The 24,481-nt window shown below is 39.8% G+C and overlaps 1 protein-coding gene and 1 long non-coding RNA gene across 4 annotated transcripts in view; both read right to left on the reverse strand.

The window, feature by feature from the left end:
* Positions 1–24,481, reverse strand: part of alcama (activated leukocyte cell adhesion molecule a) — a 72,765-nt gene that overhangs the window by 29,180 nt on the left and 19,104 nt on the right. For all 3 annotated transcript variants that reach the window (XM_037119290.1, XM_037119289.1, XM_037119291.1), the window contains exons 2-6: positions 13,023–13,129; positions 9,069–9,288; positions 7,942–8,006; positions 2,278–2,365; positions 1,694–1,864 (exon numbers count right to left, since the gene is read on the reverse strand). In XM_037119290.1, the coding sequence (XP_036975185.1) occupies positions 1,694–1,864; positions 2,278–2,365; positions 7,942–8,006; positions 9,069–9,288; positions 13,023–13,129 (651 nt within the window). The remainder of the gene's footprint in view (positions 1–1,693; positions 1,865–2,277; positions 2,366–7,941; positions 8,007–9,068; positions 9,289–13,022; positions 13,130–24,481) is intronic.
* LOC119031098 lies at positions 19,412–23,292 on the reverse strand. Its single transcript, XR_005078525.1, has 2 exons — positions 21,579–23,292; positions 19,412–21,398 (listed from the first exon to the last, which is right to left on the reverse strand). It is a non-coding gene; the product is annotated as an uncharacterized LOC119031098 (long non-coding RNA).

Raw genomic sequence — 24,481 nt, forward strand, 5'->3', positions numbered from 1 at the left:
CCTTTAATTTTCCACCTTTTCTGACTTTGCTCACCTTTTAAAGCTCTTTCTGCCTTTAACTTTCCACCTTTTCAGTCTTTTTTCACCTTTTTAAGCTCTTTCTGCCTTTAACTTTCAACCTTTTCAGTCTTCTTTCACCTTTTTAAGCTCTTTCTGCCTTCAACTTTCCACCTTTTCAGTCTTCTTTAACCTTTTTAAGCTCTTTCTGCCTTCAACTTTCCACCTTCTCAGTCTTTTTTTCACCTTTTTAAGCTCATCTGCCCTTGTGCTCTGCAACTTTTAGGCCTTTTCTGTCTTTTTTCACCTTTTCAATCTCTTTCTGTCCTTGTGCTCTGCAAATTTTAGGCCTTTTCCGTCTTTTTTCACCTTTTCAATCTCTTTCTGCCCTCTTACTCTACAACTTTTCTGCCTTTTTAGATATTCATCTTTCTGCCTTTTCAACTCCTTAAAACATTCCGCTTCATGTTCAGCTACAGAAACTGTTCAGCTATCAATATGTTCAACTTTTTAAGCTCTTTTGGCCTTTAGCTTTTCAACTTTTTCAAATGTTCACCCTTTTCAGATTTTCGGCAGTATGTTCAGCAGATTTCCAAAACCGTTTCAGCCTTCAGCATTCACATTGTATTTTCGCAGGAAATACAAATTTTTCTAGTTAATTTTGGATTTTTGATGGCCCTACCTCAGTGTTTCAATCGATGCACTCTTTATGTTCAAAATAGAATTTTGTATGATTGTAATGTGAAGCAAAATTAAAGCATTTAATTTTTAATATCATTTATTTCCATTTTTAAATGTGCCCCTCTGATTAAACACTGGCCCCACCTTGGCCCCCCAGTAAAATTTGTCTAGAACCACCACTGCCCGAGACAGATTTAAACCTGACATTTTTTTAATACGTGGGCTGTTATAACTGATGTTCTCAACTACAATTGCGAGTGGTTTGAACTACAGAAATCTTAATGAATAATGCAACAAGTGCCGCACTTCACACACTCGACAAAGCCAATACATATTGTCACTGCCCACACGTTACTCTAATATGACCACTGTTTTCAGTAACAAGTAATCTAACACATTAATATTTCCAAACCAGTGATAAGATTGAAGTTACTTATTCAAGTCACTGTGTGTTACTATTATTTTTGTCATTTTCCTCAGTAAAAATATATATTTTTGCTTTCTTCTTGTGTCTTGGGGAGTGATGTCACATATCCAACAAGTCACGTTTTCAGCATGAGGACAGCTCACACCGACACGAACACAAAACAATGGAGGAAGGAGAGAGATGCGCGTTTTGTAGCTGCAAATACAGTCATTGTTTTGAGTTATTAGGGTTAGGGGGGGAGCAAAACGGGATTTTGGAAAGTAGGGGGGACATGTCCCCCCTGTCCCTAGTGAAGGTAGTCATGAACCATAGGGCCTGAGGTGCTGTATAACCAGCCTCTCAAAGGTCTAAATAACATGTTTCTGTGGAAAGGATGGATGGATAAAGGCACTCTTAAACTTGGAGCTGACTAAATTAGACTAAATGAATAAAATTATTTTTAGATTTTACACCTACTTTCTCAGATTCACAGTTTTCTCTGCTGCAGTGGTCAGTCTGCAGTGATAAATGAGCAGTGTTTTGAATAAATCATCATTTGGAGTTCAGTGTTGCTGCTTTTCGGTCATGGAGCCTGATGGCAGCACTTACAATGAATGGGAAAGGGTTCCAGGTCAGTCTCCTGATTGGTCAGTTCATGTGTGGACAAGCAGGCAAAGACTGCACCAACGTCTTCCTTGGTGGCTGTGTACTGGAGGGTAGAGGAAGTGGTGGAAAGGCCTGTGGCTGGATCCAGCTTCATGCTGTGGGTAATCACCACAACTACAGCGGAAGGGAAGGACAGTGAAGATGACAACAACATCCACATACTCACACAAATATGAGTAACCAACATATTTAGAGCTGCATGTGTAGCATTCGGCGATAGTTGAAAGAATACTGTTACTGAACAGTTTTCTTTAGGATGTGTTCATTGTATCAATGATCCAGGAGTTGAGACTAAAGTCAAGATGCAGTATCACGTTAATGCATCCTTTCTTGAAATGAAGAACAGTGCACGACATACTTTGTTTTGTCTGTTGTTAAAGCTGTTATCTTGGGTAAATATAGTACACTCAGGGATTTCATTTCCATTTCCACTGTACAAAAACACTTGTCCACAGGGAGATCTCCATTTGACAGCATCATGTGTGGTGCAACTGTTTCTGGGTGTGTCTGCAAATGTGATGTTTTACCTTTTCCATCTGCAACCAAGGGCTCGCCATTCTTTTTCCATGTGATTGTAGCTGCAGGATTTGCATCTGCTGAAACACATGTTCCCAGCTGAACAAAACAGAGGGGAAAACGAGAATAAATAAATTATTAACAAAGAATAAATTATAAAACAGAAAACAATAAAAAAGAAGGGTTGGGTCCAAGCTGTTCCCTAACAGTTTTCTGTTTTGTTGAGTATAAAGTATATACTTTCATATGGCTTGTTCTTATTCTGCATATGCTATTGCAACATTGGCCTATCACTTTCCTTGCATTAGCTGGTGAGTCTGTGACACTGCACTATGACAGCAGACCCTTGTGTACAGCTGGTTGAAGTGTGTGTGAGACGCAGCCCATGCTTGGTACATCCATATCATCCATTGCTTTTTTTCATATTCGTTACGTTGTCACATAAAATGACGTGGACATTGCTTGTCTATTTAACATGCGTTAATCATCTCCTCGATTAACTGTTTTACATGCTCAGCTGTATGAGATCCACGTAACTAGTGTGCTTACTGGCACATTGTAACTCGAAAGTGGAGTCAATGTAATGTAATGCCGAGATGATAGGGCATACCGGGGATTCAAAAATAATAATATATGTAATATTTTTGGTCCTGTCGCTATCTTGATATATCTTGAAGGATATTTCCTTTTGAAAGTATCCGCAAGTGTTTGCTGCTTCAGTGTGTTTGCCTGTACTGCTTGAGTGAACTCATTTTTATTTTTGTTTTTTATGTGCCATATCAAATGAGTAGTATTAAATGCAACTATTTTGTAACCCCCTCGCGAAACAGTCGTTTTGCAGATGTTACATGTTGCCATTAGACTGCTTTCGCTTTCTAAATTAAAATCTTTCCACACTGCAGACATTTTATCCACAGGTTTGCTAGATCCATGTTACGCATCTGAATTCTGCCACAAATTGTGTTCTGACAAAAAAGATCCACATTCATAATTGTCGATCCTGATCACTGGAAAAATGCCCACACCGCCCAATTCCTATTCCCTTCAGATCGGATCGGGACATCCCTAAAACAAAGTCTTCACACTCCCAAGAAAGTGTGAATTGACTTCAGTCTTTTAATTGAAATCTGAATTTATTTAATTCAGTGCTCAGTAAACCTGCAATTACAAACCCATTTCTATCTATGTATTTCTATGTATATCTTTTCTGTCCTTGTGTTTGCATAACGTACAGTCTGTTCTCTAATATTATCTCTCTATAAAAGAAAGGAATCTCTGCCTGTGTGTGTGTGTCTGTCTGTCTGTGTATGTGTGCCTCAAATATCTCTGCAGATCAGGATCAGACTGATCTGAGAGTTTCAATATGGCTGCTGCATTGTTCAAGGGTGTGCAACGTTGCATTTGTTTGGACTACAATGATACTGTTAATGAAGTATTTCATAAATGCTTTACAAATTCCGCTAGCATTGTCAACCATAGCCACCATAGTCAAGTGAGCACCAGAGCCAATCACTGCACATCATAGCCACGTGCGCACCAGAGCCAATCACTGCAGAGCTCAAGCTCACAGCATACCGGATTTATACCTGCAGCGGCACGAGCTGGACTAGGATTTTGCTGGCAGTTCCATCCCATTCTGTGCATCTCAACCGACTGCAGTGGATTAATGAGACTAAACGACTCTGGACCGAGTCTGTTCCGGAGGAGATCAGGATATGCGAGGACAACAAAGTGGAATTGGAATCTGTGGATGTTTGTGTGTAGCTAGCTGCCAGCCCACCCTCACACGGCCCACCTCCCGAGTCGAGGGACCGGACACACTGGCATGTCCAAAACCAGACTTAGGGTAAAAAATGTCCACAATGCTTTTGCGCGAACATTGCCGTCACATTTGTTTTGTGTCTGATGCAGGAAGAATTGGTAAAAACAGGCTTTTGTCACGAAAGTGACCACAAGCAGCAAGTTGGGTTGCTGAGGAACAGGGGAGGTTGTGTGAGGGACGCCGGCAGTGATACAGACAGCGACAAAGTGGCGAGTTTTGAGAGTTGAAAGATTTGTGACAAATAGGGTGTTTGGAGTGTATAGTTAGTGTGTAATGTAGTGTTTGGTGTAGAGTGTTTAGTGTGTAGCCGTTTTTTTGTGTTGTGAGTCAAAACAAGGAGGAGACTGCTGAATGTGGAACAGGCAGGAATGAGCTGAGGAGCCCTGAGCCTGAGGCATTGCCTGCATTTAAATGTAAATAGTTACACGTAACTTTGTAAATTTCAAAAACTTATGCACAAATTTAGCAAACAACAATTTACATTTGCCTTATAACTAATGCAATTGGTTCATTAAACATATTTGTGGTTTTCACATTAAAAAAATCTTTTTCCTACTCTGATTTTATGTTATTTTGTGATTTTAGGTCCATAGTGTTAATATAGTATATCAAAATGAAAAAATAACTGTAAAGTCACACATGTAAGGTTGTGCTGAAAATAATGACACCAAACAAGAAAAGGTAAATAGGTTTTAAGGTGAAATATTATGTTATAATCAAAAGTAGTCAAAAACAGCCAATTATATCTGTGACGTCCCACCTTCAAACACAACCTCATTTGGCCATTTATGAAAAAGCTACTTAACCTCCCACTTTTCTATAGGAATACATGCTTCCTACAGGCAATGCACTAGTCTAATGTTGGACAGAAGCCAGGAAAGACAAACAACTACCTTGTTCAGGAATTAACTAGGTTTTGTTTTCATACACATACTGTTTCCCACTGTCTCTTTGTTGCATCTTAAAGACTGAAGGTCTGCAAAGGTAGCAGAGATACACCGTTTGTGAACCAGATAAGGAGTGAGTCATAAGAACATTCCTTTTCCCAAACTGCCTGGTTTCATATTCTACACAACAGTCTGCATCTCTGAGTAGTCATGACCCACTACAAACATTCTTGTCTTTTGTCAGTATAAACAAGTCATTCAGCAGAAGAAGCACCAATATGGTTATCCACAAAAACTTCAATAAACCGCACAAAAATTACATATTTTCCTTCTCTCTCCTTCAAGACTCTATGAATGTGCATATTGAATATGCAATAATATGCACAGACTTAGTCCATCTGAGACTAAAAGCTCACAGCTGAGCTATAGGGAATGGGCCAGTCAGGAAATGCAGTAGACAAGGAAGAAGTTGAATGAATATTACATGTCATTTGATGTGTGCTGGGGTTTTGATTTGTATGACCACTGAGGAATTGCACTGAAATTTCATTGCACATGGTGCAATAACAATACAGACATTACACATCATGCTTATGTAAGCTGCATATTGTACCACACCCGGCTCCTAAACCAAATGTATTTCTATACATTTTGCTGGTACATCCAGATATTAAATTGACTAGGAGGAACTTTCAGTTAATTGTTGATTCTAGTGGCACCTTTTAAGAAAAAGGGGTATGACACCAGCGTTTGCTGTTGTAAAGATCTTTGCTCGCACAAGCCGGTGGTGCTGTGTTAGAACAGTCTTTTCATTAATGGTCTAATTTGCATTTACAGATCATTTATAATCCTCAGAGGAATCCCGAGACTGTGTCACTTTAAATGATGATTTTAGAGCCTTATTGCCTTATTGTACAACTCTGTATAAGCATCATTCTGCAAAGTGAAACTCAAATATCCATATGAAAAAATAATTAAGCAAACACATTTTGACTAGAACCTTTTCACCTTTGAAATCATTTCTTCTTTTCACAGATAAAATGGTCATAATTACACTCTCTAGGTGGGTTAGAGGCAGAGTACAAGTCTCACTATGTTTTATGTGTAAAGGTTCTTCCTCGTTCCTCCTTTTTAAGTTTTTTACGTTGAATTAACCCACAAACTGCATTGTATAACATAATAATATACAGTTAAAATGCCCAGCACAATCAGTCTTCTGCTGTTCATCACTTAAGTCATTAGTTCCACGAAAGCGCCTCAAAGAACTAGGAGAAGCAAATTACCAAGCTAAAGGCATATCTTTTCTTCAGAACATATACCTGATTTAGTCCTGATCTCATCTGGTTTAGTTGACATTGATGATGGTCAAAAAAAGACCAGAAAAAACCAATACACATCACCATATCTGCCACTGGTCTAACCAATTTAGAATCTCAAATCAGTTCCATGGGCATAACAAGGCAGTAATAATCAATAACTCTAGTCATGGTTGCTGAATGATAACTTGTAGAACAAGTTTTTCTTGGTCTGCATAAACATCTGGTCACAACTGCTTTCATGACACACATGTCACACAAATGGTACAATTCCTATGATGCATGCTTTGAAGGTAATTTTACTAATGGTTTAAAGGTGTAATTTGTAAAGTACAGTCAAAAATGGAGTGACGCGTACAAGCTACTTCAGGCAGAAACTCTAGCTGCACTGATATGTCATGCCCCACTATCCATCAGCATCTACCAATGAACTCCCTCTGTTTGGGGCTCTATTTAAACTGCAAAAATCTCCAAATTCTCCCTTTGCCTGCCAACGACACTGCTTCACTTCGTTAGTATTTCAGCATCCACCTGTAGCCCCAATTTAGGGTTTAAGATGTTCACATGCCAAACTAGTTGTAGTTCCTCTGGAGAACATGTTTCTTTTAACCTATTCATATCATTGTACAATGTAAATGTTAAAAAAATGGCAGGGAAAGTATTTGGGACCCCCACAGATCAATGATTTTGCTGCTTTCATGGGAGCTCAGACTGTACATTATGGGAGCTCAGCTCCCAATGGCTCCAACATAACTCGAACCTAGGTCAACCGTGTCACATACCATGATATTGTGGTTGTGATAACATGCAGTTAGAGGGCTACAGAAGTACTCCAGTTACCTATAGTAAATCCAGTTGATTTCTTCACTAAGGCCGATTTAGGTAATGCAAATATATGGGAGGTAAACAAAGCACCCCAATATCTCTGTTGTCTGAAAAATATAACACTAGGGACCCAATTTAGTCTATAGCACATGGCCCGAAGCGGTAGTGCGATTAGAATGTGACCAAATCCATTTTGTTAGAAATGCACCAGCAAAGAGGTGGTATTTAGACTCATTAGTCGTGGGTGTGTTTTGGAAGAGATATCATAACAGCTGACTTCACATAATTAGCTTAATCTGGTGCTGTATCACTGTAACACTGAGCTGTTACAGCAAGCTCAAGGAGTCAAAACGCAAACTCAAAATTCCCAATGAGTTTAAAATAGAGTCACCACTAGTGGAGATGTTGTCTGCCAGGAGAGGGCAGCACATATATATCTTGATGTTTTCAAATCTATTTAATCGTATAGCTAATGTGTTTAATGAGCAGGAAAAGCTAAATGTTTACTTCAAAAAATGTATTTATTTACATTTTATTACTGAATTAAAACTAAGAAAGACTGACGTGATGTGCAAGGTAACTGGAAATATGAATAATACATATACTTATGATGTATTGACTTTGGAAGTGAAAGATTTAACTGGTTATAACTGAAATAACTTTTGACATTACAGAATTCTAGGCACTGGAATCGGTTCAAATGTGAACAGTTCCCAACCTTATTCGGTACACAGCACTTACAACATGTGCAGAATTAATGTGTTTGTGATAAGACCGATCCATACTTCCACAACGTGCAAATGTAAATGCCGTATTGGATCCTACCGTTACTGGTTTGTCCTTCTGCAATATTTCAGACTTGTCCATAATCTGAACTGATGACGGTTTCTCTGTAAACACAGAAAAGGGGGATTAGGTTTTTGAATTTGTTTCTTCATACTGTGGCATTATTTTCAATACACATCTTCAGAATTGTGGGGCACAATGAAAACATTATGAAAACTAATATTTCACTGATACCTTTTGGAAACTGGCAAATCGACACTGAAGTTAATCTAAAAGCTTGGCTGCCAACATATTGCTTTGTTAATATTCAAGTATAGGACACCATTTCAAATTCAAACTTATTCTCTCTCAGGGCCTATGGTGTTAGTTACTTTATGTCTTATCTAATGTTAGAGTTTGCAAAGCCCATTCTCAGGCGATACATGGACAGTGTTGTGGAGCAAACACATGCAAGATTCAGAAGCATATTTTCGTGAAGAGGAAACACCAAGGGGACTAAGTATGTACACACTGCCATTTTTACAGATTGTATCAAGAAAAGAATTGAATCTGGATATTAATTGTTGTTTTTCTTTTGACAGACTTAAAAAGGAGCCCCTATCTGTCAAGTTTAAATCTCACTCTCTACTGCCTTATCCATAATGTCCAACACAGCAAAAATGTAAAATAACTAGATGTTAAATTGGACTTAATTCCTAATGGCCAACTGGCTGTATGTTAAGTGTTATACCACCTATACAGTCGGAACGAAGTGTGTCTCAGTGTTTGAGTTTGTTATAGTTTCATTATCTCTGAGCACAGGAGATGAAAAATAATGTATATATTCATGACAGTGATTTTAATTAGGCCAAATGTGTGTTTTTCTGTGTGTGTGTTTAAATTTGTGCTGCTGCAGTCTTCACATTAATGTTTTTGCATTAAATCCAGATTAATGTAATGTTTAATGTAAGTGTGACATTTATTACATGAATATGTAATGAAAGTTCCAAAGTAGTTAGTTTTAAAACAAACACAATCGCTATTATTTAAATAGCATTTGTCTAGGAATTACCCTGCCCCAGGTTTTTTATAAATATAAGTGACTGATCACTATACCGTGATGGTTATAAGAAGTTTTCATTATATTCATATTGTTGATTGATAGCACTGAAACATCACAAGCTTACTGTAAACAATGAGAGAGACAGGGAACTCCTTCAGGTTGGATTCTGACACCACCATGCAAGTGAAGATCTTTTGGTCTTTGAGTGAAGCACGAGTGATGACCAGGCTGAACTTGTCATCAATGCTGACCCGCTGTGCATAACTGTCTGTCGCCTGAACTGTGGCCTGTTCGCTGCGGGCCTGTTTGATCAACAGATCACCAGGTGTGCCATCGTCTTTTTCCTGAAATGTGGCAGGACACAGATGAGACAAATGACTTTTAGATATACAAATATGTGACATTCAACAAACCTCCAAAGAACATCTTACTGTTAATTCAGAGTTGAAACAACCTGAAATACCATTGTTAATTAGGACTGGTACAGCCATTCTCATCAGTAGAATTGTCTTGCAAAATATTGGTAGATTCAGCATGACAGATCATAATTTACCTCAGCAATACAGGCTAATTACACTCAGGATTATCCATAATGCTTCAATTTCATACATTACAATTATATGACATATAACAATTTTAACAATTATAAGACACAATCTTTTAAACCTCTGCTGAAATGATCTCTTGATATTTCTGAAGTTTACTGAAGTTACAGGAGCATCTCTTAGTTACAGGAGCAGAATGATCATGAGTTCAACACCTGCACATGCAAAGAGTGGTGGAGAAAGCACTCAGATCTATCAAGTCAGATGGGTGCCCATTTTGAGAACAGTGTTTCCCATTTATAGGCTCTACTTGGGAGACCCACCCATGAAGATAAAATCCTAATTCCACTTTTTTTCCAATCAACAATTTAATTTTGCATCAGCAAACATCACTGTTTCCAACTGCAACATACTGATTTTCTATTTCCCGTTCTCATTCACTCACTCTCTCACTCAAGACAGCGCACCCAGTGATTAGCCTGATGCTTTATACTCCGATACAGTGGATGTTGGTGGGGTTTTTGGTGTGCCGGTTAATCCAACAAAAAAGGAGAGGAGGAGTATTTAATGTGATTGGCTTGACCGGAACTTCCTCTGCAAAGAAAATAGCTAGCCTCATCATCAAGACCAAGCCCCTAGGATGAGTAGTGGCCAAACCATAATTAAATCATCACATAACTCACTGTAACCCCCAAAAACTTTTTCCGATAGGCTAACATTGTGAAAGAAGTGCTTGTACAACAGTGGATAATTATTTCTGAGCATCACAGATCCTATGAAATGATTCGTTTCACTGTCAGAATTTGAGCCTTTCGGTCCAATAACATTTGGACATTTAATCAACATCAATGTACATATTCTATAAGTTCATCATATGTTTGTCCTGTTTGTACTAAATACTTTATCTCTAAAAAGTAAACTTTTCAATGTCAAACAACTGGAAAATGCATTCGTGTTGACATTGCATTTTGTGTGTCACCAGTGGGGTTGAAACAACAGGGAGCCTGGACCAGATGGGAAAACGCGGTTGAGAGGAGAGCAACCTGGACCGAGCTCTGGAGAGCCGAGCCTCATCATATAAAATTCCTCATCCAAGTGGTATATGATGTGCTCCCGAGCCCGTCCAACCTGCACACATGGTATACAAGAGACACCGGCATGCCCCCTGTGCTCCTAACAAGGAACCTTGGAACACATCCTCAGCTGATGCACTAGGGCACTTAGAGACGGCCGGTATAGATGGAGGCATGACCAAGTCCTCAAGACCATCGCTGAAGCCATCAGCGCAGGACTTGTGTGGGCAAAGCAGTCACAACCCTCCAAAAATTCAATCGCCTTTGTCAGGAGCTGATGATCAGGCAACCCCTGCCAGAGGAAATACAGCAGGCATCCTGACCTCTGCGAAAGACTGGCAGCTGTTGGTGGACCTCGAGCAACAGCTGAAGTTTTCCAGCCACATCGCAGCAACTACCCTGCGACCTGACATGGTCCTCGTGTCTGAGTCCACCAAACAAGTGGTGCTGCTGGAGCTGACAGTTCCGTGGGAAGACCACCTGGAAGAAGCCTTCGAAAGAAAGCTCTCCCAGTACGCGGGACTGGTCAGCGACTGTTAACAGGCTGTTTGGAGAACAAAATGCCTCCCAGTGGAGGTCGGATATAGAGGTTTTGCAGCCCGGCCAGAGCGTTCAGCACATTGCGCATTGAGGGAGTGAGGAGAAGGAAAGCCATCAGCAGTGCCACCGAAGCGGCAGAGAGGGCCTCAAGATGGCTGTGGCTTAAAAGAGGAGAGCCATGGAGGCATGGTAGCTAGGCCATATGGACACAAGCTGGGGCCTGATCAGCCCTGGCTGGGTCACCTGGAGGAGGGTGTATGATGTTGCAAGACCCGAAACACCTGATGAGTACAGGAACATCACTGAACATGTGTCCAGAGAGGCATCAGTAGATGTATTGTACACAGTGTGATTTTTTAAATTGAATCAGATCCACTGTATGCATTGTATACAGTGAGGGGTTTCCCTGAAAGAGCTTCTAGAGCAAATAAATTCAAGTGAAAAAAATTGTTTTTTCCAGTATATAGTAGATGCTGAAGGCTGAATTATGCGGAAAAATGTTTGGGCCAATGGCCCTTATCTTATTTACTACTAGTGATCATGGTATGCACAGTTTTTCCTCCTCCCTTATATTGCCTTTGGAAATCCTGACCAATCCAGAATATCTATAAATATGCCTGTTTTTAAATCTTCATAATTATTTTACTATTTTTGTGTGACAACTGCATTACTTCTAGATGACAGAATATCAACAGCCCATCAATAAAATTAACGTATTAACGTATGACGTAAAGTAAAGAATGAAAATTATCCAATTTGGCATCAATGTAATGCTCCTATAGTTTCTCTGGATAGCAAAGAGGACATAACATTGTTAACCAACCTGAGGAAAAGAAAAATTAAGAAGTCTACTCAATCGTTTTTTTAATTTTTGATTATGAATGACAGAGGAGCAACAGTATGTTGTAGTCCACGTTGTCAACCTGTTATAGTAAGCATACCCTACTGTGCAGGCATGTGCACACATATGGCACAAGGGGTGCTTGAGCCTCTGCCCTTTTTGCCTCACATTAAAAAATGCCCTTTTTGTGTGTTTTTTAAATGAATAAATAAATTCCCTTTGTGCAAGGGGATGTAAAAAAAAAAAAAAAAAAAAAACAGCAGTAAAAACGCCACAGTTATCTAACGAGAGAGAGAGGGAGAAAGAGAGAGAGAGGGAGGAAGAAAGAGCAGGGGAGAGAGTCACCTTCCACTTAGTCCATGTGCTTAAATAACATATTTCAGTATCAAAAGTGTATTACTCATATTTCAGAAAAGTGCCCAAGCTAACTGCTTGTTAATGAGAGTTAGTAGTGTGACTGCTGTCTGAGCTGGCTGTTTATCTTAAACTTCTTCCAGATATTGAGCTTACTGTGTCTTTGCTGTTGTAATCATTGCTGTTCCTTCTAGCAGTCACAGTAGTCATTTCTTGGATTTGTCACATTTTTTGATGTGTAGCATGTATTTCATGCCGTCTACTTGCCCTCCAATAAATAGCCAGATAATAAACCAGTGTTTTATTGTTTTTTAAGAACTGAAGCTGAATTGCATGTCTTCTAAACCTCAATATTATGATAATGTGAATAAACTCATGTTGACAATAATTTGTTGACACAAAAGAAATGGCAATTGCATATCACTCACAGCTACACAGGATACACAGATAAGTAGCTAGCTTTCTATAAGTATATGGTTTATTAATTTTAAATTAATCAACATATTGTGTTATTAAGGTCCGAAAAAATTATGCACACACACGTACTGCCCTTTTCTGACTTTGAGCCCCTGCCCCTCTATAATCATGTGCATGTCCCTGCTATGTGTGACAGATTTGGGTAGTGTATTTTCAGCAATTCCTCTTCTAGTTTTCTCTAGGAAAGTTGTGGATTTAGTAAACCTATAACACTTCACAAACATTTTTGACAGTCAGCATCAACTTACATATTTCCACTTGATGAACATCAGATCCTCTGGTGCTGGAGCTTCACCGTTGCATGGTATAACAATGGTTTCTCCATACAAGGCAGCCACGCTGTCTGAACCCCACACTGCAACACAAAAGGTAACTGACTGTAACTATGATTTAAAACACATTATGCTTTCATGAGACCTGCTGAAGAGAGTAACAATGTTTACTGCTTGATTAAGTCACATGTATGTAACAACAGTAGGATCTTAGTGCAAGTGGTCTTGAGCCTCACTGGCCAAATCTTGACAGATGAAGTGAGCAATATGTGCTCACACATCCAGCATTTTCTGATACTGTGGCGCTGGGGGAGTCATTTATGTCATCATACTGTAATATTTATACCTATGTCATAGGCTACTTCATTTTTTTTCTCTGGTTATAATGCTTTCACACAGCCATCTTGAACTCCCCTGCATGGGCTTGGAATGAAGATTTGTTAACTATTGTAAAGAAATGCAATTTTTATTATTTATTTCGAGTCCTGTACAGGTGAATAATAATGTACTGTGTCGGACACCGATGCGGATCGGGTCGGACGCCTGGAGAGGCGGGTCAGGTTTTACAACTGCCATTTTCAAGGCGTCACTTATCATCAGTCATTATTAGCGACACAAATTATAAGCATTTATATTTCATATGAGCTCATTCATGTGTGCTTGCACCCTCCCAGAACTCCCACTGCCCACGCTGGCTAACTTTCATTTTTAAAAAATTTTGTCCGTCCAATTTTCCTTCGGGCGTCGGGATTAATTTATAGTGGGTCGGCTCGGGTACAGAATGTAATTTGTGCTGCTGTTGGTAAACGGGTCGGATGCGGTTTTAAGCATGCTGGGTTCAGGCGGGTGCGGGTTTGCAAAATAAGACCCGTGCAGGACTCTGATCTAAGTGACCATTTTAATCATCTAGCTAATCAACAAGCTAAATATCCATCATGCTAGTTAACATCAAGGACTGCAGTGGAAGACGACGGTAAAATATTTCCTTTCTCTAACACTGGATTTATTTATGCCAATGGTTTTACATGAAATCGGATTTTTTTGGTGAACGAACTAGATGTTTCTGATACTATTCAACTCACCATACAGTCAGTCATAGGCGACTTTTTTGTCATTTTGTAACTAATTCATGGCTGCTTCAGATCGACACACAGACCCACCATCTGTCACCATGTGTGTATGTGTATGTGTGTGTGTGCGTGTGCGAGTGGAGGAGCCTCTGAGCGTGTGAAGCGCACAGCTCCAGGTCCAAAAACAGCTTCATATTATTTCACTAATACAGCCCTGAATTAGCATTACTGAAGTCATTAAAAGTAATGAGAACAAAAGAGACTGACTGAAACGACGGTATGCGCTGGAAAGGCAGAAATATTAATCAATGTATGGGAAACACCACATTTTTAAGGTGTGGTGGCTTTTATTTTGCCGTGGTGGTGCGCCACAGTCAATTACATGCAGTGGAACCCTGTAATAAAAATGGTTCCTTAAACATTTTTGTGGTTTTCACAGTAAAAAATCTAACTTTTACCTACTCTGATTTGATGTTTTTTGTGATTTAAGGTCCACTGTGTTAATACAATATGTCAAAATGAAAAAATAACTGTACTGTTACACATGTGAGGTTGTGCTCAAAATAATGACACCAAACAAGGCAAGGTGAAATATAATGGCAAAATCAAAAATAGTCAAAAACAGCCAGTTATACCCTAGACCCCAGAGAGTTAACTCAAATCGAATTTCACAACAAACCTAAATATCCCTGATGTCCCACCTTCAAATACAGCCTCATTTGGCATGAAAAAGCTATTTAAGCTCCCACTTATCTATGCATACTTCCTACAGGCAATGCACTAGTTGATGTTTAAATGTAGACTTAATATGACTATTAAAAACGTGTTGGTGATTAGTTACACCTTGCTGGATGAGCCATCTGTAGACAAATTGTGCTACAGAAGCTCTAGTGGGGAAAGCTTGGCTTTATCTTTCAGTATGCACTGCCTTATTTTGTTTATATTTGATGTTTGTGTCCTTGTTCTTACGTGCTGTGCAGTGTCTTGCTGCTCCTACACTAACTGTATTGTTAGAAAAGAAATGGTACTAAAGTGAGGGATAACAGCCCTTTACCATACCGTCTGAACTGAAAAGGTGTTTTGTAGAATGCTGGTGAAGTCAGAACATTGGCTATGCAAATATAGACCATGTACACATACATACAAACACTCTCCTGGAAAAGAACAAGTTGAACTGGTGGCTGGGAGAAAAACAGCCCCTTTCTCTGAGTATCTCTCACTCCAGCCATGAGTCTAAATGGATAGGGTAGGTCATGGAAGTCACTCAAATTCTTCCACCTCCCTCTGAAGTGCCTCTGTGGTGGGGGGGGGGGGGGGGGGGTCAGGCTGCTTCAGAAACCTCTTCCTGACCACTGCTTTTGTCATTAGCATGCCACCTGGGACACACCGAGATCCACAACTCAGAAAAATGGATTGTAACAGCCTACATGCTGTCCCTTCGTGCTCATTGCTCCATATGGCATCCATGCATTTGCTGGTGAATGCAGACCACTATGATGTCTCAGGGGGTCGGCTATTTATATTTCAACCATGACAGAGAGAAAGAGAGATTGATTAAGGGACTTGTGGGTTTGAGACAAGCCAGATCAAAAGGCAAATGTGATTAAAAACCTATTGACCCAAGTACAAGATGGTAAGATGAAGACAGAGACTTGTGAAAAGTGGAAGACATTCTACGTTGTTTGATCTGCCCTCATGCTGGATTTTTTCCACAAAAATTAACGATAAAATACCCAATGGTGTCCACAATTGTGCAGCCAAACTATGGAATGGCATTGTTTTTCTGGTCCCTAACTCCCAATGGAAGAACTGGAATAATGGTTGGAAGTACACTGCAAAAAAAGCCCACTGATGGAAAAGGCAAAAAAGATGAGGAGGGAGAGCGACAGAAACTTAGCTAAAACAAGAGTGAATGGAGAGGCATTCACTTGATGGAGAGTTCCAGTGTTGTGTCAGGGTCTATTCCTCTCTTATGGTTTCTCTTTCACTTTAGACAGCAGCCGGGCTGCTAGCCATGCAGCTAATGCTGTCTTTTCAACAGCAGTGCCAACAGTAAATATCACAACACCATGAGTAGGAAATTTGAGTTGTCTTTTGTTTTTTGTTTTTTTTTAGTTAGGCTGTTATTCTGCTCCAGCTGTCTTTTTTATCAGATGTTATTTATCATATTTCATCAACTACTGTTTGTGACTTTCATACAGACCAAAATGTCAGTACAAACCTTTCCTAGAAAAAAAAGTTAGCTGCTTGTTCAGCTACTGTTCAACAGTGATGATCAGTCTGAGACACCTCAATACTGAGGTCCATGAAGAGTCCCTGTTGGTGTTGAAATTCTCCTAGTTTACAGTCAACTGTTCTGAAATCACTTGTGGGCCAAATGTTGGAACAGGCTGACTCGGGAGAACACTTCCTTTACATTGGGAAGAGCTCCATCTAATTTCGATAACATGCCAAGGACCTTGGTTGCTTCTTTTACTACTGCCTCTCTTAGGGGACATTGTGTTATTAATGATCTACTCACTAAGTGAAATACACATGCTTTATATGAACTCCCTGATCGGCTTTAACTTATCCTCTGTGTACCCAGAGAGTGGGGCCCTGTAGTAGGAGGTGGAGATGGAAAAGCCAGTGCGCTTGAGAATTGAGGCTAATTCATTCTATATGGAAAATGCACTCTGCTGCTTCAGCAGGTTGCAGAGGCACCAGCATGTCTGGAGAGAAGCAATGAGCAGCACTCATCAGCAAAGATGGACACAAACATTCAAGCCTCTTGTTAAAAAAAATAAACCCTTCATTATTTACTAACCACTTAATTTTCCAAAAAACAATAGGCACTGAAAGCATTTGTTTTCTAAACTGAAGACAGAGTCTGACAGACAAGCAGAGCAAGTGCATGAATAGGATGAGCGCTTGCCAGTTGCGCAAAGTAAATTACACAATTGCTCTCTCAGTGGACGTCCATTTCTTAAAACAAAGAGTCAACTCACCGCAGCTCTCCATGTTCATCAGAGTGGACATTAATGGACATGGATTGTCAAGTGATACTCTCCAGCAAATAGTTTTTTAAAAAAAAGCCCATCAGCAGCTAAATGCTGTGGTGCTCCAAGCTTAGCTGATATGGAAGAGAACTTCGGTCGATTTAAACATGCAGCTTCTTTGCTCAAGCTACCCTTGACTTGCCAGTACCGAAGACGCGTTTGGTCCAATCATTACAGGGCTCCGTGAACGAAGTGTTAGCATTGACATTTACATTGTTAGCATTGTGTTTTAAGCATCTTAACATGCTCCACATCTCACCCCAAAAGCCATGCAACATCAGCAGACACCTTACAACACAGCACTGTATCGTGACTCAATATGAATTAAAAAAAAATTGTTAAAACAGTGTGTTTGTGCAAGTAGCCACATACCAGTTTGTTGACATCTGTGTCCTCCGGTAGCTAGACCAAACTAGTAGATCCGTCGAGCGTGTGCTTAACAGCCTTAACATGCTATTGTAAGGCTCATGACAGGCTGTAACATGGACAAGTACATTATGAACAGATAAACGAAAATGCTGGAATACGTTTCTGTCTCTGCCAGTGAGGGAGTAAGCGTACGCTAGACTTATTGTCTAGTTTGGTCAAGCTACCGGAAGACACGGATGTCAACAAACCGGTATGTAGCTCCTTGCACAAACACACTGTTTTAACTACTTTTTTAAATTCATTTTGAGTCATACATGCTACAGTGTTGTGTTGTAAGGTATTAGGATGGTCAAACAAAGTAAATTTTGTTTTAGCAGCTGTTTATATCTATCTGCTTATAAGCTTTCAGGGAACAGATTCCGATGTATGGTAATTGTAATTTGTTGAGAAAGCGTAAGTTATCACCAATACCTACAAATGTTCTGATTGTACTGGGGATCTTGTTTCAAGCATTCTCACTAGGGGTCTAATTTGCTTATGTGTAGGCCCTATAGAGGCATCAGTATTAAATGTCTTAACCCCTAAAACATTCCTTGTTGTATGTTTAAGACAGCCTTACTGAATGCTCAATGTAGCAAGTGGCACTGTGCCCCTTATTATAAATAAAAATATAACTTGAATTTATGATAGCAGAAGGGATCAAACTAATGTCAAGAGCACAAACACATGAAATTGTGAGCTGGATGCAGTTTTTGATTTTTTTTTTTTCTTTCCACATATTCAGTTTCTTTGCTCTCATCCAATAAGCACATCTCTCTAATGGTTCTAGGCCTGAAATGGGACAAAGGTCAAATGACAAGGTTTTCATTTGCATAGGAACAAAACGCAAAATGTAGCAGTGCAGGTTTTTCAGGTTTTACCGGTTTGTGACTAAAGACAGCTGTGGTGACAGCAAAAGTTTTGCTGGAAAAGACATATCCTCAAGGTGATGGCACCTGTTTAAACAATATTAACAGCAGATTGAGGGATAATTAATAATTACGTCTGGAACAATTTGACAGGCAGAGGTTGATTTAAGGATAGATGATGTAACATTCATGATGATATTTTTTTAATTTTTTTTAGTCACAACAGACAGGCTGGGAGCCTATACAGTAATCATCTGTTCTTCTGACTTCTCCTCCCCCTTTTTAATCTCGCCCAGCCACTTTTGGACTTCTCCAACACCTCCTATCTGACCATGTCATAAACAACCCAAGTTTAAATACATATGACTTTGCAGGATTCTTGTAGGGATGTTGTTTCAGACTCGATCGGATTGGATAACAAAAGAGCTGCATTTAATACTACACATTTGATACAGCAAATAAAAAACAAACACTCAAAGAATACAACAAGTTCACTCAAGCAACACAGGCAAAGACCCAAAAGCAACAGGCACTTGCAGATACTTTCAAAAGTTAAGAGAAGATCCTCGAGACAGCAACATGGCCAAAAATATTAGAGGGTAATTAAATTCATCACTAACACAACCTGTTAAATTAACCTGCTAACATAAGGAAGGTGGAGGCCAATGTTGCAGTAGCATATGCAGATTAAGAAAGAGCCATATGAATGCTTATACTTTGTTTCAACAAAATAAAATAAAAACTATTAAGGAATGCTGGTACTTTTTTTCTTATTGTATTGGATCCGGACTTGGTATCGGCAGATATTAAATATTAAATGCCTCGGATCGGGATTGGGGTAAAAAAAAGACCTGATTGGGACATCCCTAGTTTCTTATTGCTTACAGCTTGGGTTTTCTCACTCTGCAGGGGGGAATGACTCCTACAGTTTCAAATATTTAATTGTTTTTGGAAATACACATTAAGATGGATCCAACAAATTGCTAGTAAACATTAATTTATTAAAGAAAAACATGATTTACACAACATTAATGACATATCAACATATTATTCTTTTTGCAAACATGCTAACCCAACCATGTCCTATATCACTGTGCACTAACTATCCATAAAGTCATTAAACATCTGAAAAATTACAGAGGGTGAGGCTAACAAGCTAATACCATACATGCTACAATTTTTGCTGACTTGATTATACATGACACTATAGACAGGCAGTTAATCTCAGCATATCCTTACCTACCTACATTATAAAGTGAGAAACTGGGTGAAGGTCTCAGTCATAAGACTGACCAAGTGTATCAAATGTATCTTCAGCTATCACGCAAGACCCTAATCCAGTTATGAAAACAGATAAATCTTTAATGAAGAAAATTTTGGAATTCTAACTTTGGATATGATGACCTATTTCTACATTTCATCATCATTTCAAATCAAGATGGTGTGTTCTCAACAAAACATAAAGCAAATGTATCTTGCAAAGTCAATGCAAAGACGTGAATACATGTGACTTTACACCAGGTGAAGTTTTGAAAATTTAATCATGTTTGGAGCAATTAAACACAAATAATCCTGTGGTCAAATTCGCAAGAATAACACAAATAAACACGAATGACCCCATAGTCAAACTGGCATGAACTTGGTATAATTTGCCTCATAACCTCTGTGAATACATCATTATGCCATTCACAATGAGATACAGGTGTTATTTAATTGAAAACACAATAAGTAATACAAAAGGTAAAAAAAAAATGAGGGGCTGTTTGTCCAGAGGGAGCCTTTCAAATGCTCACCATCATTTCCTGATTCCCAACATGAAACAGGTTTCACACCACCACTGAATACCAAGCTGCACATTACACACTGAAATGTTTATTGATTTTTACACATGAACCTATTCTTTCATACCTATTTGAACAGCTTCCTTTCACATAGACACCCAGTACTCAGTATCAGTTTACAGGTTATTCTGAAAGCCTGATTGCAAGGAAAAGTCTGTGGTGTGGTGGCATTATTCATAGCAGGACATGGTGGGAATGAATAAATGCCACCATGCAAAAGCAGTTCAAATTCAAATTCACATCAAAAGAAGAGAAAAATATAAAAAAATATTTAAGCTCTATTGAAGTTGAATTCAAAAACATCCCACTGAGTGTTTCATCAGGATCAGATTAACTGTTAAATGATATACCAAAGCAAGCATCTTATTTAATGCTTTGTGCATGAAAAGGAGAGGGGCATACTGATGATGTAGTGGTTAAGTGGAGGAATTGCATAACACCACTTCCTTTGTTTTATTCCATGTGGTGACCTTTGCAGTATGTCATAGTCCTTTCTCTAGTGGACTAGGGTATTAATGACTTAAGTCTTTTTCAGGTCGACTTATCTGTCAATAAAGTCGAAGTCGAGTCGACAAGTCGTTTGATGACGTCATCACATTGACACATTGGAGGAACACGGCTGTCCAACAATGAGTAACTTTTATTAACAAATTAACAGAAAAATTAAAACACACTTGCTTAAAATCAAAGTAGCCCTATTCACAGTCGCCCTCATATTCCTCTTTCACAGTCCTGGCGCACTTGCAATGCAGGTTTTCATGCAAAAAGATTAGATTATCCACATGTGCTGGATGAAAGCTTGCACGCTGTTGGGTGATAGTATTCCTGGCCAGAGAGAACACCCTTTTGCTGGGGGTGCTCGTGGCTGGAACAGCCAAGTAGCGGTAAGCCAGTTTGGCTAAACAAGGAAAGTCGGGCTGGTTGCGGGCCCACCACTGCAGTGGATTCTCCATCATTGGAAGTTGAGGGGTTACGCAATATGCACGGAGTTCGGCATCTGGAGTGGAGTGAGCCTCTTTGCGCCGCTCTCAAAGTGGGGTCCAAAAAGCTGCTCAAAATCATTTTCCAGTCTTGATTACTTCATCAGCTTTATCTTCAGCAGCTTGGACATCATCATCATTTTCAACTGCATGGAAAATTAATGACACTCAGTTTCACACAGCCAAATTGCAGCCAAGTTGTTTCAAATATGATTTCAATATCAGCTCAAGTTGTAACCTAATGAAATAAGCTCTCATGACTAAATAACAATATTTTCACAGGACAAATTAATTAATAGTCTGGTCTGGCCTTGAACTAACGTAACCTGTAGCAGCCGTCTGGGGTCAGGGGCTGGGTGCTGGTCATCTCATCCTGAAGCAGCTCATGCAGGTGGTCACGGGCATAATCTCTTATGCGTTCTGGAAGGAACTGGAGATGTTTGAAGGTGACTACTGGGACTGACTCTGCGAGACCATCAGACTCCAGTTTGAAGCCAGTGACCAGCTGTTCTCGCACAGTCTTCTTGAAGGAGCGGATTCCACCCATGTCTGAGTCTTGGACACAGAGGGCAGTGATGATCACGTTGCACATCACTGGATAGATGAAAGACAGGCCCACATGCAACTTGCCACACATCACTTTTGTAGCTTTTGCCAGGGGAGATAACACAGCAATCAGCTGTGTTTGTGATGTAATGAGCAGTTACTGTAATGTACGGCTCCATGGTTGGAGATGTCCACAGGTTGGTTGTTAACGACACACTCCTGCCTTGCATCTCCTCCTTGACGCTCTCTCGCAGGGCGTCACATTGCCGGTTGATCATAGTCCAGAGTGTGGTGTGGCTCAGGACTGTGTAGTCTGGTTCAAAAACATTTAGAATTTCTTTGAAGCCTTCGCCTTGTACTGCAGCCAAAGGTCTCACATCTTTAACAATGAAATTTGGATGAAAAAAAATGACGACTCCCTGTAGTGCCAGCATCACTCAGGTTAGCTAGCGGATGCCGATTCAGATGGCCGTGCATAACGCTAGAATTTTTATTGTACTTTAAGACCGACTTGCAGATTGTGCAGGTCACCATGCTGTTTGTGTGGTCTAGAGTGAAGTACCTCCATACGTGTGATGTGTGTCTGTCACCTACTGCCTTTTCTGCCATGTCTCTCGTTGCTGTATTCTGGTCTTGTGTATAATTTACCCTGCATGAACCAATGTTACCGCCCTTTTTAAAGTGACTATGATGATTGGTTAAATCAATGAATATTTATCAGTGTAAGCCAATCACAGGGAGGGATTGCAGATCCACAGGTCCCACTAGAGGACATTGGGCCTTCATACCAACTTCATGGAGTCTGAGCCTGATTGGGCTACAGGTTGCACAGGTAGCAACCTGATTAGGTTGCAGCTACCACCTCATGCTACCAGTAGTGACAAGGACACAAAAAGATCACAGAAAATCAGTCAGGAAGGATCAGGAGAGAGCAATTGTCTGTGGTCACCACTGGCAAAAACCATTCTCTTGTTCAGGGGGTTGTCTTGCTTTTGCCTTCCATTGTCACTTTCATTTGCAAGTTGAAATTCATTCACAATCACTCGTGCTTCCTTAATGGACAGATTGATATCCCTGATGTTTAACTGATGTTCTTACCCCCACTTACAGCAAAGACTTATTGTAAATGTTAAGTATATATCATATATTATGACTGAGATGTCTGAGGTGTGCTGAGATCGCGATACCGCTGAGATGAGATTTGGATTAAACATGGCAGTGCCCAGCTGCTAAATCAGACTACAAATTTTCTCCTGCCTTTTCAACCAAAAATAACCTAAAACATAGCAAAAAATTCAGGATTATCAAGGAATAACATACAGGAAGATACCACATGCTGATCAGAGTGGAGGACCTCGAGGATTATGTGGACAACTACTACTACCTCCTTGCAATGGAAAACAACAGCCAGGTTCACCACACTTCCAATCCAAACAAATGGAAAAAGAAAGATTCAGCCACCAACACCGTTGATCTTCAAACCACACATGTACAGGTCAGTGTACTCCAATCCATACACAAAAAACTAAACATTCTCAGCATGCTTCATCAGGAAATAAAAGACCTCAGATCCAGCCTTGAATTCACATATAATCAAATAACTGATCTCCAAACAGACAACACACAACTGCATATCACTGTCAAGCTACTCACCTCCCAGACATCCACTATCCAAAAAGAAAATAAGACCCTGAAAGAAACCATTCTGGACATTCAAACACAAAGCATGCGAGACAACCTAATTTCCTCAGGAATCCCGGAAAGCATGACAGATAACCCTAACACACTCATTCACAAATTCATGCAGTCCACCCTCAAACTCTCGTAAGACGCTGTTAACAAAATCACATTTCACCGCATACATCGCCTTGGAGCCCGCACCAGATTACGTCCCCATCCCATCATTGCAAAGTTTGAACCCTCCCAACAAAAAGAACTGGTGAAAAGCAAAGGGAGGGAACTGAAAGGAACCGCGTTTGGGATGAACGATCAGTTCCCAAAGGAAATAACCAAAAGACGTAAAACACTGTACCCATCCTCAAACAGCGCAGGCAGAAAGGTGAACGGGCCACCCTGGTTGCAGACAAACTTTACATAGAAGGACAAGTATTTTGGGACTCCTCCATCACACCCTGGCTCATTTAACATGTGGACTTGAGCCAAAGTGCTCAAACTCTTCTCACTGAAGATGAATACATGAAAATCTTACTCCATGTTACACTCCATCCCACCCCTTGAATAACAAATGAACTTCGCCTCTCTTGCTCACCCTCGATTACTCTCTCTCTCTCTCTCTCTCTGTTTCTCTCTTAGAGATTGAGCAACCCATCATCAAGAGAATACACTTATTTTCTCCACTACATCAATCGTTCTCTCGTTTAGCATACAAGCATTGAAGATGAAATTTATGGGGAGTCGTTCAATTCCAAGAAGGATGCCCACTCTCTCTGTATAAGAGCAGTGAAATCAGAGTCTTTGAGCAATGAGGTGTTAAAGCGCCAGTGGGGAGAGTGTTTTACAGCTGATTGAATTCTTCTGGAGAGGGATACTGGAGCGTGGTCCCTAATTACGATTAGATATATGATGGTCTTGGATACCTTACTTAGAAATGTATTACTAATCAGAAACCAGTAAGGCAGTAATCTGAGGACAAATAATATCATATTCAACAAACAGGAAAAAA

This window comes from Acanthopagrus latus, chromosome 13, assembly GCF_904848185.1.
Source record: "Acanthopagrus latus isolate v.2019 chromosome 13, fAcaLat1.1, whole genome shotgun sequence".
Classification (NCBI taxonomy): Eukaryota; Metazoa; Chordata; class Actinopteri; order Spariformes; family Sparidae; genus Acanthopagrus; species Acanthopagrus latus.